Source organism: Coregonus clupeaformis, chromosome 26 (genome assembly GCF_020615455.1).
Source record: "Coregonus clupeaformis isolate EN_2021a chromosome 26, ASM2061545v1, whole genome shotgun sequence".
NCBI lineage: Eukaryota > Metazoa > Chordata > Actinopteri > Salmoniformes > Salmonidae > Coregonus > Coregonus clupeaformis.
In genome coordinates, this window is record NC_059217.1 from 43,051,665 (window position 1) to 43,068,787 (window position 17,123).

The 17,123-nt window shown below is 42.8% G+C and overlaps 1 protein-coding gene and 1 pseudogene across 1 annotated transcript; both read left to right on the top strand.

The window, feature by feature from the left end:
- Positions 1–4,738: 4,738 nt before the first annotated feature.
- LOC121540812 (protein disulfide-isomerase A3) lies at positions 4,739–11,248 on the top strand. The gene is made up of 13 exons (XM_041849919.2): positions 4,739–5,061; positions 6,736–6,814; positions 7,001–7,118; positions 7,232–7,339; positions 7,477–7,606; positions 7,833–7,949; positions 8,252–8,377; positions 8,667–8,849; positions 9,322–9,430; positions 9,673–9,801; positions 9,887–9,966; positions 10,074–10,131; positions 10,761–11,248. Exons 1-13 carry the CDS (start codon positions 4,928–4,930, stop codon positions 10,869–10,871), a joined length of 1,482 nt encoding a protein of 493 aa, XP_041705853.1. The 5' UTR covers positions 4,739–4,927; the 3' UTR covers positions 10,872–11,248.
- A 1,761-nt stretch (positions 11,249–13,009) lies between these two features.
- LOC121540811 lies at positions 13,010–16,737 on the top strand (annotated as a pseudogene).
- Positions 16,738–17,123: the final 386 nt, after the last annotated feature.

A 17,123-nucleotide genomic window follows, 5' to 3' on the forward strand; every position in this document is an offset into this window, starting at 1 on the left:
TCCATAAAGCTAAACACGCACGTCCCATGTCTTCCTATTCTGAGGATGTTCCTTTACTGAATGCTTTTTGATGGATCTGAGGACATCACAAAAACTGAGCAGGAAATAGTTTACATTGTGTCTGTGTCCAGCAACGGAGAGTTTACTTCGGACTTTATTGGACTGATTGAATTGGGTGCTGACCGAACCGCACAGGCCATAACAGACGGACTTGTGAGACTTTTGGTAAGTTTCATAATACCAGATGGTCTGCATGGAGTCATGAAACACTGTTAAAAATATCAAGACTATTGCCAGCCATTAAAATGCAACTGGTTACCAGGTATTTATTTCAGTCACACTGGTTGAATTTTTTGGCTAAAAGGTTACTGAATCGATTTCAAGTCACTGAATCGTTTCGGATCGTATCGTTCTAAATGAACCAATATCGTCCTTGAATCGTATCGACAACCACGAATCGTGATACAAATCGAATCGTTGTTAAAACGAATCGTTACACCCCTAATAAAAAGGTATATGTAGTATATGTTTGTTTAGTGAGCATTCATGCTGTCATTTTTTCCTAATGTGAACTATGGTGGAAATGTGCTGTCCTAAATGGACTTGCCCATATATGTTGTAAAGCCTTTTTTTGTACACCTGCTCATCAACTGACAGTGAAGTACACAAAGACACAGACACACACACACACACACACACACACACACAGACACCTGTAATATTCTTGTTTTCATGTTGTTGCTGATATCCATCAGTGTTGTTCATATTGCTACATTGTGTTGACATGATTGTTGCTTTTAAACGAATGTTAACTTGATGTTTATTGTCTGCATCCTATTGGACTACTGGATGTTAATGTGTAACACGTTTCCCTGTTTATGTGCTTTAGCAATACTGTATGTCAATATGGTCATGCTAGTAAAGCCTCTTTGAATTGAATTTCTTTTCTGATTTGGTTTATTTTACCTAAATGGATACAGGGTAGTGTGTTTTGTTTATAAATCACTCAGAAAGTTTTCTTTCTTAAAACAAAATGTGGAATCAACTGTCCACAGTAGTGGGGCTTCCATAAATAGGAAATTGCACATTGTTGTACCCTTTGTTGTATCCTGGAGTTTTGTTCACATTGAATATGAACCCTGTATTTGTACCCTGTACTTTTTTTTATTTTTTTATTATTTTATTTTTTCATTTTTATGGCACTATCTCTCTTGCATCTGCACTCTTGTACAAAATACGTGTTATAATAAATGTCATATGATTTTAAAGTAAAATAAAGTTTATAATCTTTGAATATCATGTGTTGCCAGTTTTTTTATGTGTGCCCCCCTGATTAAACACTGGCCCCTCCTTGGCCCCCCTAGTAAAATGTGTCTAGAACCGCCACTGCCCCCATGACATTTCTAGGTACAGTACAACTAAAAGGTTTTCCATTCAAGACTCTGTGGAGGGATACTCTTTAGAATTCAGTCGTCCCTGGCAACGGTGGTCCATTGTGATGGTGCTGCCTCTCTGGGGTAGATCTCAAAGCGCACCAGCTGGTGTGTCCTTCCCCATTAGAACGGTGTAGTTCTCCACGTCTGTCACACGCACGCACGCACACACACACACACACACACACACACACACACACAATAAGCATCCTTGTTATTTAGCATGCAGCTTATAACAAAGGGTATGAGCTGTTAAACCTATCAGGTTTAGTTTTTAATCACCTCAAGTCTAATAAAAAGCATGAGCTGGCACACACCCATAGAACATTATTTAGTGTAGAGGTGCGACTAATGGTGAATAAACTATAAGCTATTAAAATAAATAAATAGAGTCGCACACTACATATAAACTCCCAGTAATTTATTGGGTAAAACACCAACATTTCGGCATCGCACCCTGAAGAAGGCACAGTGATGCCGAAACGTTGGTGTTTTACTCAATAAATGACTGGGAGTTTATATATATTGTGCAACTCTCTTTAATCACCTCAAGTAAACATAATTCACAAATCTCTGCACAGACAAACACCTCTTATCTCGAAACACCTGAGGCCAGGCTCATTCAGACCAGGAAGCTGCTTTGACCTAAAACATCCTTGGTGCAGTATCTGGGGATTCCTCTCTGCTCCTCCTGTAACTGATCGAGCAGATAGAAGCGGTGGATGAGTTTGGACCTGACCATCTCTGCTCTGGGAAGGAACTTCTCATCTATTGACTTGTCCCTCTCATTGTGGCTGTTGTAGGAGGGGGGGGCCCGTGGGAAATAACCATGGAAACCATCAGAAAAATGCAACTGTTGTCAGTGATTAGTCCCTGAATTTATACTAAAGTTTGTAAAGACTTCCATTGATATGACAAGTTATTACTTACCTGTGTCCCCATTTTGTCTGTATTAATTTAGTTCAGCTATGCAATCCAAAGCAGTTTGACATGACTTCACCTAAGCAGTTTGACATGACTGAACTGTTCCTTAATTATTGGGCCGACTCTTTTCTCCGTGTATATCAATGATGTCGCTCTTGCTGCTGGTGACTCTCAGATCCACCTCTACGCAGACGACACCATTTTGTATACATCTGGCCCTTCATTGGACACTGTGTTAACAAACCTCCAAACGAGCTTCAATGCCATACAACACTCCTTCAGTAGCCTCCAACTGCTCTTAAACACTAGTAAAACTAAATGCATGCTCTTCAATCGAACGCTGCTGGCACCCGCCCACCCGACTAGAATCACCACTCTCGACGGGTCTGACCTAGAGTATGTGGACAACTACAAATACCTAGGTGTCTGGTTAGGATCGGTAGGATAGTCAGTTTTACGAGGGCATGTTTGGCAGCATGAGTGAAGGAGGCTTTGTTGCGAAATAGGAAGCCGATTCTAGATTTAACTTTGGATTGGAGATTCTTAATGTGAGTCTGGAAGGAGAGTTTACAGTCTAACCATTTACATTTTAGTCATTTAGCAGACGCTCTTATCCAGAGCGACTTACAGGTAGTGAATACATATGTATATATAATTTTTTATTATATATACTGGCCCCCCGTGGGAATCAAACCCACAACCCTGGCGTTGCAAACGCCATGCTCTATCAACCGGCCATTCCCTCCCCTACCCTGGACGACGCTGAGCCAATTGTGCGCCGCTCATGAGTCTCCCGGTCGCGGCCGGCTGCGACAGAGCCTGGATTCGAACCAGGATCTCTAGTGGCACAGTTAGCACTGCAAAGCAGTGCCTTAGACCACTGCGCCACTCAGGAGCCACAAGAGATCCTGGTTCGAATCGGCTTCCTATTTCGCAACAAAGCCTCCTTCACTCATGCTGCCAAACATGCCCTCGTAAAACTGACTATCCTACCGATCCTTGACTTCGGCGATGTCATTTACAAAATAGCCTCCAACACTCTACTCAGAAAATTGGATGTAGTCTATCACAGTGCCATCCGTTTTGTCTCCAAAGCCCCATACACTACCCACCACTGTGACCTGTACGCTCTTGTTGGCTGGTCCTCACTACATGTTCGTCGATCAAACCCACTGGCTCCAGGCCATCTATAAATCACTGCTAGGCAAATCCCGCCTTATCTTAGCTCATTGGTCACCATAGCAGCACCCACCCGTAGTCTGCGCTCCAGCAGGTATATCTCACTGGTCATTCCCAAAGCCAACACCTAATTTGGCCGCCATTCCTTCCAGTTCTCTGCTGCCAATGACTGGAGCAATTGCAAAAATCTCTGAAGCTGGAGACTCTTATCTCCCTCACTAACTTTAAGCATCAGTTGTCAGAGCACCTTACCGATCACTGCACCTGTACACAGCCCATCTGAAATTAGCCCACCCAACTACCTCATCCCTATATTGTTATTTATTTTGCTCTTTTGCACCCCAGTATCTCTATTTGCACATAATCTCTTGCACATCTAGCATTCCAGTGTTAATACTAATTGTAATTATTTTGCACTATAGCCTATTTATTGCCTTACCTCCATAACTTGCTACATTTGCACACACTGTATATATATTTTCTGTTGTATTTTTTGACTTTATGTTTTTTTACCCCATATGTAACTCTGTGTTGTTGTTTTTATCGCACTGCTTTGCTTTATCTTGGCCAGGTCGCAGTTGTAAATGAGAACTTGTTCTCAACTGGCTTACCTGGTTAAATAAAGGTGAAATAAAAATAAAAAATCAAACAGAACACAAAATTGTCTTACATCGATATGTTCTTCTACTATGTGTGACGTCACAACAGTATAACCGTTCTAGAACATAATCTCTCGCCTGTTATGCAATTATTACATGATTTTATTAAAACGTGTTTGGTGGTGTCTGTACTTCATAAATCAATCAACTTTGTCAGGCTCTCAGTTTAAAATACTGTAGTGATTTGTATTTTTTTAAAGTAAGTATTGTCTCATTTGATACAAACAAGGTATTTTTTGGGGGGAAAACACAAATTATGAATAGTTATGAATAGGCAATGAACATTACAATAAATACTATTTTAATATCTGTGATTGTATCTTATTTTTCAAACAAATAAACGTTTGTTTTACTGTATTTGGATGAATTGAGCTCAGTGATCAATATGATTTTTTCCGATACAATTATTCAAGATAAAGCCAAGGAGATGACTGGGGATTGGTAGTGAACAAGGAAATAATGTGTGCCGGACTCTTATTGGCTGATTAAGGCAGTATGACGCTATTCAAACTCCAATGGTAAGATGCCACACTTGGGTTACTTTGAGAAGCCCCGGTAGTGCACATCATCACCGCTAGCCCTTTTTTCCCCTTTCTCTTTCGAACAGTGCCTCCAACATTGGGCCTAGCGAGAAAGCCTTGAACATTAGGAGGTTTTCCCCCAGAAAAAACGGCTTTACATTTTAAAATTGCTGCTCTTTTTGTAGGATTGAAGACGTTGGCGCGTTATACAATGTTTAAATTGTTTTTATTCGTTGTTCTCGCCGGAGCTGCCCGGGCGAGTGATGTGATTGAATTCACGGATGACGATTTTGACAGTAAAATTGGAGATCACGGGATGATTCTCGTTGAATTCTTTGCGCCATGGTAAGTTCTACAGAAACGCATAGCTAGCTTGCTACTGGCTAGGTTAGCTACATTCTGAAGCTAAATCGTTACAATTTTATCTCCAGTGAACGGACGCCGTTAGCTACCTAGCTAGTTGGCGATCGTTACTTTGTCTCTACTGTTCAGTTACTTACGCAAGAGGAATAACATTGGTTTGTCCAAAAAAGGTTAATGCTCCTTAGAATTTATATAAACATGTAGCTAACTGTATTAACGTTAGCAAATTTGTTTCCCCAACTGTCCATCTAACTAACTAGGTACCTAGTTGATAATGGTTAGCTCATAACAAGTTAGGAAGTGCATGGCTATCTAATTTGCCACAGCCTAGCCTAGTGACCCATTTTTGCTACCATTTGTTACATGCACTTTGCTACGCGTTATTAAAGGCGTTAACTAACTAGTTAGGTGTCTCAGATGGACATGGCTGGTTAGTTGGCTAACTAACTAGATGGCTAATATAGCTAACTAGTTGAGCCTGGCAAGCCAGAACGTTTCATGTTTTAATAGTAAATGGCCTTCTAATTCGTAGTTTGTTTGATCATTCGTTTGCTAAGTTATCTTGTCTACCTCTCAGACTTAGCCTGAAGGATGAATTACTAGCTATTACAATTGGAAATTACCTTACAATTAGGTTACCAATAAGGACGCTGGGGGCTTGGCCTGCCACTGTTGTACTCCACCCTTTGGGTTGTCGCTAGTTAGCCAATTTCAACTTTGTGCCGGGGTGTGTTATCTTAAAAATGAATACAAACAAAAAAGGTAGGGTTAGGCATAAGGTTAGCAGTGGGGTTAAGTTTTTAAAATCAGATTTTAATTAGATAAATTGTAGAAATAGGCGGGGTTTAGCAATAATCATGACTGTGGCTGTAATAACTAGTGACGGCCCACCCTTAGCGGAGTTGCCAACATTCGGATGCATCCGGGTTTTCAAGGATCCAACTAATTCAACCTAGCTTCCTTTTGCGCTAAAAAACGAATGTGGCTTCCGCTCAGGCGTTTATTTTACGCCTGCAACGTGGTCATTGCTAGAAGGGATCCAGCGTTTGTCAAAATATGTTGTTTTTTTGGGGGGTGCATTTTAGTTAACCCTAGTCCTGACCCTTTTCCTAACCTTAAACTAATTATCTTAACCTGCCACGAAATGTCAAATCTAACGTTAATTTCACAAAAGCTGGATCTCTTCTAGCCTTGACCCTGCTAGGTTCTACACCTCAGTGACTACATTAGGTTAGTTGTAACCTTATGATTGGCCAGTGAAGCTTGGGTGGCTACTCCTGATTGGTCCCCAAAACTGTTACATAGTTCAACAATGCTGTCAAACCTGAGCAGGGCTTCCTCAGATAATCAGAACAATCTATCCTTTTCAAGATGGTTAATCAGATTTGATAACTGCATTCACAGATTTGTATTTTCCAAGCAATATGTGGATTTCCTTTTTCCTCAAACCATTGCGGCTGCATTTTATTTTAACGTCCATTTACACTTCAATTTGATCTGTCGTGGTGGTATCAAATTCCACCTGCTTTTAACTCCCACCCCTCATCTAGAGTTCAAGCTAAGGCCTGAATGGTTCACTGCCTGGGATGGCAACATAAGAGCCAAGCTTTTTATTGTTTTACAGATATCAGCTTACCTCACTTGTTTGTTCCTTAGGTGTGGTCATTGTAAAAAACTAGCTCCGGAGTATGAGGTGGCAGCCACACGTCTGAAAGGCATCGTCGGATTGGCCAAGGTACTTCTTTCACATAATGCACCTTACATTGGACAATTGCATTTGGCCTTTGGACTGAAAAGGTTGTGTGTGTAATCCCCCATACTCATGTAAAGACAACCATGTCCATAATGTTTCTAAACTGTCGCCCAGTTTGTGCTCTTGGTCACACTCACTAAGTAATGGCCGCCTATCATTTTGCTTTAGGTCGACTGCACGGTCCACAACAATGTATGCCAGAAGTACGGAGTCAGCGGTTACCCAACACTGAAGATCTTCAGAGACGGAGAGGACGCCGGTGCCTATGATGGACCCAGAAATGCAGGTATTTAGCCTTAACATTCTGTGTCTTGTCCTGATGGGCTGAGATGCATAATCACTGCCTGTCATTCACCTATTACATGTTTTGACCCTGTATTTCAATGGTTTCTCTATCAGATGGAATTGTCAGCCATCTTAAAAAGCAGGCCGGTCCAGCTTCCGTGGAGCTCAAGACCGAGGCAGATTTCACAAAGTATGTCGGAGACCGTGACGCAAGTGTTGTGGGTAGGTTTTGCCTTTTTAAAGTTGAGCTCTGCATGAATAAACAAAACCAAATGACTGAGTAAAATGTTTCTACTTTTGCCTTTTGTCGTCAATGATATTTGACTGTATGCCGTGTTTCCTGTGTCTGTCCTGTCCAGGTTTCTTTGCTGACGGTGGAAGCCCAGCCGAAGCGGAGTTCCTGAAGTCGGCCAGTGCCCTCCGAGAGTCCTTCCGTTTTGCACACACCAACGCAGAGGAGCTTCTCCAGAAACATGGCATAGAGGGAGAGTGAGTGTTCTCTCATCATTGTCTTCTTTGTCCCTTTTAAAGGGACGGTTCACTCAATACAAATGAATGTGATTTCTCCACTGTAGTTGTAAGGTAAGTGGACAATCATGTTAATATGTATTTAAAGTGAACTGTCCCTTTTTTAATATTGCTCATTGTGTTTGCGTTGCCTTGCTTGATGTGTTTTCTGACACTAGTATCAGCTTGTGTTCTGTTTTTATTGCAGGGGAATCATTCTGTTCCGTCCGTCACGCCTCAACAACAAATTTGAAGAGAGCATTGTCAAGTTCAGCGAGGACACGTTCACCAACGCCAAGATCAAGCAGTTCATCCAGGACAACATGTGAGTTTTACCACAATATTTTCTCCCTTTTGTGTTGCCGCCAGTGATGAACCATTTAGGCGGTTTTGAATGGATTCTTATTGTAAGAATATTTAATGAATTCTTGGGAGATGCATGGACCAGTTAAGACCAGTTTCTGTCAAGAGCAGCTTTTTTTTGTTCAATTCCATGGTCTAGAATGAGATGATGGCGAATTTTATTTATTTTGAACAAGTTGTAGCTCTATTCTACTGTATTTTGCATGCTGACATTTATGAAAGGAGTTGTAGCTCTTACACTGCGTTTTTCTCTTTCCCCATCAGCTTCGGAATGTGCCCCCACATGACTGATGACAACAAGGACCAAATGAAGGGCAAGGACCTGCTGGTGGCCTACTATGATGTGGACTACGAGAAGAACCCCAAGGGATCCAACTACTGGAGGAACAGGTAGGGTCCCTAATAAATAACACTTATTCCCAGGAGGGGACCTCCTTTTGTCTCGTGTGCTACTATGTGTGTTAGTGTAATCTCTCCAGCTCTCAGTCCCCAAGACTTAACTTGTATCTCATTTTGTGTACTCTGAACGCTGGTTTCCTGGACACAGATGGAAAAGCATGTTCAGTGGAGATTTGCAACAGATTTGCATTTCATTGGACTATTTGGGATGCGCGATAAATGTTCCAAGGCATGGTTGTTGTATGCATGAACCCAACTCCCTCTCTCTCACCGTCTATAGGGTAATGAAGGTAGCCAAGGGCTTCCTGGACCAGGGGAACAAGCTGAACTTTGCCGTGGCCAGCAAGAACAGCTTTAGCCAAGACATCGCTGAGATGGGCCTGGACGCCAGCACCGGGGAGCTGCCCGTGGTCGGCATACGCACCGCCAAGGGAGACAAATACGTCATGGGCGAGGAGTTCTCGTAAGAGTCACTTATCACCACGCAACTCCAAGTGGTACTTCGGGACATGGTATCACTTAGGATAGGGGGATGGACATTGGGTTGAGAATTTACTGGTTGAGTTTATTGATCATACCTGTTATTTAACTAGGGATTTCACTTACTGTTGTGAGTAGACTATGTGAGTGAGCACAATCTGCCATAGAACTCCAGTAACATTTTCAAGCGTCCCTTGAATGTTAAAAATCTCTTGGAGCTTTGGCACCATGTTTGTGACATTTTAAACTCTCTGCAACAAAGGAGATCAGCCAGGACCACAGTTTAGAAGCAGACAAGGCTTGATACACATGTAATGTCTTACTACCAGCAAGTTAAATGTACACTTTCCGCTGAATATAACAGCGCTAACGGGTCATGGTGACCTCTGTAGAAACCTCTGGAAACATCCTGTTATTTCTATACTGATTCAGTACAATGTCTTGGTTTTCCACAGACGTGACGGCAAGGCCCTGGAGCGTTTCCTGCAGGACTACTTTGACGGCAAGCTGAAGCGTTACCTCAAGTCTGAGCCCATCCCTGAGTCCAACGACGGCCCAGTCAAGGTGAGTCAGCACTTGAGACTGACATTGCGAGCGGTTGGGTGCTCCCAAATCAGACAAAATAATGTGTAAAAGAAGCAGCAACTCAATGGTTTCCAATTGGAGCAGTGTGTTGGGGGAGGGCCTATGTTTGTGTTGCGCTGTCCGACAGATGTCCCTGTTTTACGCCAAAAAGAGGCATGGGTTCTTTCAAGGTTTGTCTGTGTAAACCATTCTCACCAAGGCCCTCTTTCGTTGTCCTCCAGACTGTGGTGGCTGAGAACTTTGATGCCATTGTGAACGAGGAGGACAAGGACGTGCTGATTGAGTTCTATGCCCCCTGGTGTGGCCACTGCAAGAGCCTGGAGCCCAAGTGGAAAGAGCTGGGAGAGAAGGTAACGGCTACTGATTTGAAATTCTCTGACTATGGCCATTCTGCATTGGCATGTGAGACTAACCCTTTCCCTCTCTACCTCGCAGCTGTCCAGTGATCCCAACATTGTCATCGCAAAGATGGACGCCACAGCCAATGACGTGCCATCCCAATACGAAGTCAGGGGGTGAGTGATAAATCTCCAACAGTCATAACTATTTAGCAAGTGTTTGACATGTAGGTCCTGTCTGATGTCCTGTCTGTCTCATCATGCTTTTCTTTCCCCTGTTTCAGATTCCCTACCATCTTCTTCGCTCCAGCTGGACAGAAAATGAGCCCAAAGAAATATGAGGTTTGTCCCGAGTATACATATATAACCACAGAACAATGAGACAGATATTTAACCGGATGTATAAATGTGAAGCATCCACTTGGCATTTCCACTCACTACCAAATATGGTGATGCGAGGAAGCCCATTGGTCGCCAGTGTGAGCAGATGGAGCGAGATGGATTTTGGCCGACATTCTGCTAATTTTCTCATTGGTGAAACATTTGATCTCTACCGTTTTCTGTTCCGAAAACTAGAATCTGTTACGAACAGAGTGGACTACGTTTTGTAGACTTTACCCTTTGCCAAAGTAATAAAAATAAAAAACATTGTTTAGAAGGAGTGCAAAGGCAAATTGAGTTATTGCACACGCGCACTTCACAGAATAGGCATTCCATGATGGAATTATGCAAATGTAGCTAGAACGCGCCAATAGGATCTCACCAGCTCATGCTTGGCTCTGCCCACTATGACTCATTTGTTCCCATTTGAAACAACGGGCTGTGGTCTATCTTGGTTTAGTTCTAAAACGTCTTTATAACTGCATGCCTTGTCATGTAAAATTCCAAGGACACGCTTAACTCACATTTAGGCCTTATTGTGTCATATTGATGCAGCAGCTAACCTGGCTTGTTGATGTTTTTTCTTTCAGGGAGGTCGAGAGGTCAGTGACTTAATCTCCTACCTGAAGAAGGAGGCCACCAACCCCCTGGTGGCTCAGGAAGAGGAGAAGTCCAAGAAGAAGAAGAAGAACGAACTATAGAAGCTCAACTGGAGTCAACATTCCGAGGAGGGAAACACTGACAACTAAATTATATTCCAATCTTTAGTGAACTACAGAATGCTCTGAGCCCAGTTGAGATGAGGGCCCTCTTGGGTCCTGCCGCTCTGCGAACACTGTGGAAAGTGGAGGTGGTGTCAAGGGCCTGCCTAATTTTTTTAATGTATGGGATGAGGGACAGCTTTGAAATTGAGATTATTTCCCCTGGTCTGTCTGTACCTCTGATGCACTTTGGTACAATACCAATTTCCAGTCATCTATTGGTTTATTTCTGGAAGAGGGGAGTTATGGTGAATTCCTTTTATCTTTTGTTTTTGTACATTTGAAAGGATTGTGAAATAAAAGGCCCAGAAAACCAAGACGTTTTATTTTAATTTATGAATAAATGTTTCTGAATTCCTTGGGGGTTGTTGGGGGGAGGGGTTGTGATCTAAATAATAATAAAATAATCTTATTTCTAAACTATATTCTTCAAAGCCAGGGGGGACCATTCTATAAATGTAGCGTGTTGCACTTTTAACAGGCCCGTTTCCTGGACGCAGAGTAAGCTTTACTCCTGGACTGAAATGCAATGGAGATATTGTACTGAAAGAGTGTTTTGGTCCAGGAATAGGCTTTTATTTCCGGGAAACTCCTTGATTGTAAGAGGCCACTTCAAGACACCAATGTGCTCTGTCTTTGTTCTAAAGAAGTATAATGGTGGGGCAGAGACGTGACTCCTGGTTGTTGGCAAGAAAGACAGACTCCCTTCCTAAACACCTGACGACAACTGATTTTCTGGAAGTCAAAATGGAATTGATCCAGCCATGACTACCTGACCCTGGTCTTTCCCACCTAGCAAAATGTTGTTGAAAAGAACTATGCCCGATGTCTATGTTCGGTTTTGGTTGAAAGGACTTGAAAACAACGTAATTTTAACATGCTTGCATACATACACGTGGACACAGTATAAAAAATTGGTGTATGAACAATTTTATTAACCATCATACATCACTCCAGTATTTACACAGTATTTATTTACAAAATTCAAGTGCTAAGTGTATTTATTCCACTACTGAAGAAGCATGACTCAAATCACCTACTCATATTTTAAACATCCAGCGTAACAAAATATACATTATTCCAAGCCTCACCATTAAGTGAATTAATGCCAATACTTATTAACAAAGGGGTTTCCATTCGGTTTTGCTATTTCATATTTACATTTCATGTAACAAATCATTATTTATGCAACCAACAATTTATTTGTACATTTATATTGTTTACAAACAATTGAGTAAAACAAGCTTATATTTTGGGTTGGGCAATGCATCATATTCTTACTCTTTTAATCAATGGCATCAACATATTGAAAAACCAACTCTTTCTTAAAACTGCATTGTTGGTTAAGGGCTTGTAAGTAAGCATTTCACTGTAAGGTCTACACCTGTTGTATTCGGCGCATATGACAAATACAATTTGATTTGATTTGATGTAATGTTCTGTGTACTTCCATTTCTTGACTGCCCTGCAACACAGAAAGAAACATTTAGTTGTAATCAGACAAAATAAGATGAATTCAGTTGTAATGATTTGAATTAAATATACAACTTTAGTCTCACAGATAACATTGTTAATTAATGTAGTGTATAACAAGCGGAATTGCAGTGTTATGAGTTTGATTATGATAATGTTATCTCTTACTTATCCAGCTCTGCGTCTGGGACAGCTCCTGATTTCTGGGCCACTGAAGCAGCCTGGGATGGTACTGCCTGAGAGGGTGCTGTAGCTGTGGTAGAACGTATATTTTGATTGGCGATTTTCTGAATTTATCAGAGTGCCATCAGGTATCCGGATTTCAGATGTGTCCATTTAAACAGGATTATTAGGGAAATCGTTCTTCTTGCAAAGCATGTACACGTTTTAACCGAACTATTATATTAATCTTACTATCCACAATACTCACATTATTGTGTGCATTTAACCATACTCAGTGTTTCAATCGGTTTGAATCAGACTTGAATGGTGGAGGATTATTGATAAAGTAATTAACTGATCTTCCTCTCCAGTAGAGGGCAACGTCGTTGGAGCTTTCCAATACATTTTATTGACCTGGAAGTTCTTCCATAAAATGACTGACAGTGGGTCAGGAGTTGGTATTTTTCTTTGATTTGTAGAAATACATTAATTTGTCATTATATAATCCAATCAGAGTTTAGTGCGAACCCCAAAGGCGGGGCTTATGTGCGTACGAGCCAATCAGTGGCAAGTTATTAAAACTTGTAGAGCGTGCCGGGACTGGTGCACGTGTCAGCAGAGGTATGGTATGCAAGCAATGTGTTAGGCTATTATTTATTAGCAAAGCGTTTTGGTTAGTCTATGTCTTTATCAAGTTAGCTAAGCATGTATCGTATTGTTGTTGTTTGACGGCATTTTGATTGTTCATGTGATTTTGACACGTTGGTAACACGCTGTCAATGCACGCGAGCTAGCTTACCCAAAGTTTTGTTTTTGTTTTGGTGGTGGTATTTTCCTTTAATAATGACGTGATGTAAAAGTTGCCGATTCTCTACTTGCACAAATATTCTCTAACTTTTTAACATTATTTTTTATGAGTTAGTAACCTTTTGTTTGTTGCAGATGTGATACTACATGGCAAGAACAATGTTTGAAACGGGGACTTCAATTGGAAGGAAAATCCATCGCAGTTATTGGGGACTGATCAACAACTATAGATATTTATCCCGGGAAGCCGTGCTCCTCCATGCTGTGGAGAACGCCAGAGCACGGAAGTCGCATCAAAAGAATAATAAAATCACCAATCAGAGAAAAGGGACAGACGAAAACATTGAAACGCAGGACACTATCCAAAGAGTAAAAAATATCAAATTACCTGAGAGGCACACCTGTCTAGAAGTTGATAGCACTCTAAAACCCACAGACTCAAGGACTCATTTAGCTAAATGTGGAGTGCCCTTAACACCTATTGTACAGGGTTCGCTGACAGCTGCTTCTGGGGACAACAGGGTAGCCAACCGGCAGACTTCAGTAAGCAAAAAGCTGTTTGCGGCCGCTTTGAGTGAACGATGGGAGGTGGACAGTGGCTTCTTGTCTGAGGCCAGCCCACCCCCCCACCACCCCACCACCCCGAGCTAGCAGACACAGTTCTCCCTGCAACAGCATGTGCCCGACCACTGTGGTGGCTATGGACTGTGAGATGGTTGGCACAGGGCTGGGCGGGCGCACTAGTGAATTGGCACGCTGCAGCCTGGTGGATTACCATGGCAACATCCTGTACGATAAGTACATCCGTCCATGCCAGCCTGTGACCGACTACAGGACCCGTTGGAGTGGCATCCAGAGGCACCATTTACAGAACGCTCTGCCCTTCCCAGAGGCTAGGACCGAGGTCAGTGATGAGACCATAACCACCAGAAGACTGGCTTTGCCATTTACTCTCCTTTGAGTCCTTTACTTGTGGTCCTCTGTAGCTCAGCTGGTAGAGCACGGCGCTTGTAACGCCAAGGTAGTGGGTTCGATCCCCGGGACCACCCATACACAAAAAAAAAAAATGTATGCACGCATGACTGTAAGTCGCTTTGGATAAAAGCGTCTGCTAAATGGCATATTATATTATTATATTATTATTATTACTTTGTGGGCAAAGATCGGAGTAGTCTCTATGCTAGAAAACCCAACTGGACATAGGTTTCAACTATTCAGGGGTTTTAGGTTGCACATATCCTTTCCTTTGAGACCAAAGGCAGCCATTTACGATTAGTTTAATAATTTGGTTATTTGTTTTGTGTGCATACTCACGTTGGTAATGGGCACCAATACTAACCAGTCTGCTTTCCTTGTTCAGATACTACGAATACTGGAGGGGAAAGTAGTGATCGGCCACGCTCTGTACAACGACTTTCAGGCCTTAGACTTGACCCACCCAGGTCACATGATCAGGGACACCAGTGGCACGCGTCTGCTCAGGCGACTGGCTGGCTTCCCCACAAAGCGCTGCGTCTCACTCAAGATCCTGACAAATGGCCTCCTAAACAGGAAAATACAGGTGAGTGCTCCTGCCTGCCGTCTAGGTGTTTTTGGTGACCGTTTAAAAGCATCTGAGGTTAGGGATCTGAATGGATGGATAGATCATAACAGCCTTGACAGTGTTGGGTTGGTCAGGGGGGTTTGACTCTATGATGACACATGATCTTTGTCTCATCCCTACCAGGTTGGAAGGAGGGGCCACAGTTCAGTGGAGGACGCTCTGGCTTCTTTGGACCTGTATAAACTGGTGGAGGGGGAGTGGGAAGAGGATATGCGAGAGAGAATGAGGGACTGGGACATAGGTACTCTCCCAGACCCCGCTACCTCAAACCACTACATGCAGGACCAATACTGGCCAGAGGACTTCAGAAGGCTGTAGGACAGTCGGTGAGAGGAGAAGGCTGTAGGACGGTCGGTGAGAGGAGAAGGCTGTAGGACGGTCGGTGAGAGGAGAAGGCTGTAGGACGGTCGGTGAGAGGAGAAGGCTGTAGGACAGTCGGTGAGAGGAGAAGGCTGTAGGACAGTCGGTGAGAGGAGAAGGCTGTAGGACAGTCGGTGAGAGGAGAAGGCTGTAGGACAGTCGGTGAGAGGAGAAGGCTGTAGGACAGTCGGTGAGAGGAGAAGGCTGTAGGACAGTCGGTGAGAGGAGAAGGCTGTAGGACAGTCGGTGAGAGGAGAAGGCTGTAGGACAGTCGGTGAGAGGAGAAGGCTGTAGGACAGTCGGTGAGAGGAGAAGGCTGTAGGACAGTCGGTGAGAGGAGAAGGCTGTAGGACAGTCGGTGAGAGGAGAAGGCTGTAGGACAGTCGGTGAGAGGAGAAGGCTGTAGGACAGTTGATGGGGATAGTACTAGGCCAGGGGTATTAAGTCAAATGATTAAAGTTGCCAAGCATGGCAGTATGGTTTAGTCTGTTTTTCTGACCTATGGTTATTGACTCAAATTCATCTAAGCTGGGGGGGGGTTGTCTCTTCATCCACTTGGTGAAGCCAGCAGCATTCAGCCCGGCAGCCGCAGGGGACGAGGGATGGATATATATTTGTATATGAGTGGCCCTGGGAATCGAACCCACAATCCTGGCGTTGCAAGCGCCATGCTCTACCAACTGAGCCGTACAGAACCAGGGAGTCGTTGCAACAAAGGTCTGGGGTATAGTCAAGTGGTTCACCGTCAGGAATGGGTACGGTTTCATTGATTTCAAAATGAGTAGCCTGACCGTGTTCTGCCTACATGGTCACACTTGCAGCCGAATGACTTTTGCTGTGCGAATTCAAATGGACGCACACGCCGACGTTTATGCCCACAAAGACTCAACAACCCCTCCCAGTTCGAATGCAGGTGATTGCACACCAATTGCTAAAATGGGTTTTAATGGGTTTACACTTGAAACCCAATGTGTTGGCAAAATGGAAGCTATGCATCTTATCCTTTCACGAGGTTGTCTATGGAAAATACATATATTAGGAAATTGGCTTTATGAGGAATTGTTCATCTCTATCAGTGATTGAACTGGGAAAGTGGGGGAGGAATTAATAAGTAGGCTTGATGATAATTGGGAGTACAGCCTGTGTGTGTGTCAAGGTTGACTTAACTTGCAGATACTAGTGCTAATCAGATATGAAACATCGTAACTTTATTTTAAACGTTTTTTGGAAGTATCAAACAGAATATTGTATTGCTGTATTGTGAAAATATTTGCATGGAGAGTTTCAGTTTGTGATTTGAAAAATCATGTTGTTGCAGACATGATTGTGTTCATTTTGTGGAAAGAAATGGAGTTGAATGTAAAATTGCTGCTCTTAAAGGCATTGTTTAACTTAAATGCACATTCAATGTTCTGGACTTTGGTTTTGTGCAAGGTGAAATCGTAGTTCTGTCTCGTTGAACACTCAGTCCAAAACAGTGGAGGCTGCTGAGGGTAGAACGGCTCATAATAATGGCTGGAACGGTGCGAATGGAATGGCATCAAACACATGGAAACCATATGTTTGTATTTGATACCATTCCACTTATTCCACTCCAGCCTTTACCACGAGCCCGTCCTCCCCAATTAAGGTGCCACCAACCTCCTGTGGTCCAAAAAGACCACCTTGAAGAGGGTGTTAAGCAGAATGTTACCTCATACTTTTAGAGTTAATGCTGTGTATTGAACTTAAGTTGTTTGACTTTGGTTACCTAATGTTGAACAATACTGCCAACTTGATGTTTTCTG

Excerpts from the sequence above, each read along its gene's own strand:
- LOC121540812 (XM_041849919.2), top strand. The coding sequence starts at position 4,928 with ATGTTTAAATTGTTTTTATTCGTTGTTCTCGCCGGAGCTGCCCGGGCG. Across the intron at positions 9,431-9,672 it reads CCAACGACGGCCCAGTCAAG|ACTGTGGTGGCTGAGAACTT; the intron begins GTGAGTCAGCAC and ends GTTGTCCTCCAG. Across the intron at positions 9,967-10,073 it reads TCCCAATACGAAGTCAGGGG|ATTCCCTACCATCTTCTTCG; the intron begins GTGAGTGATAAA and ends CCCCTGTTTCAG.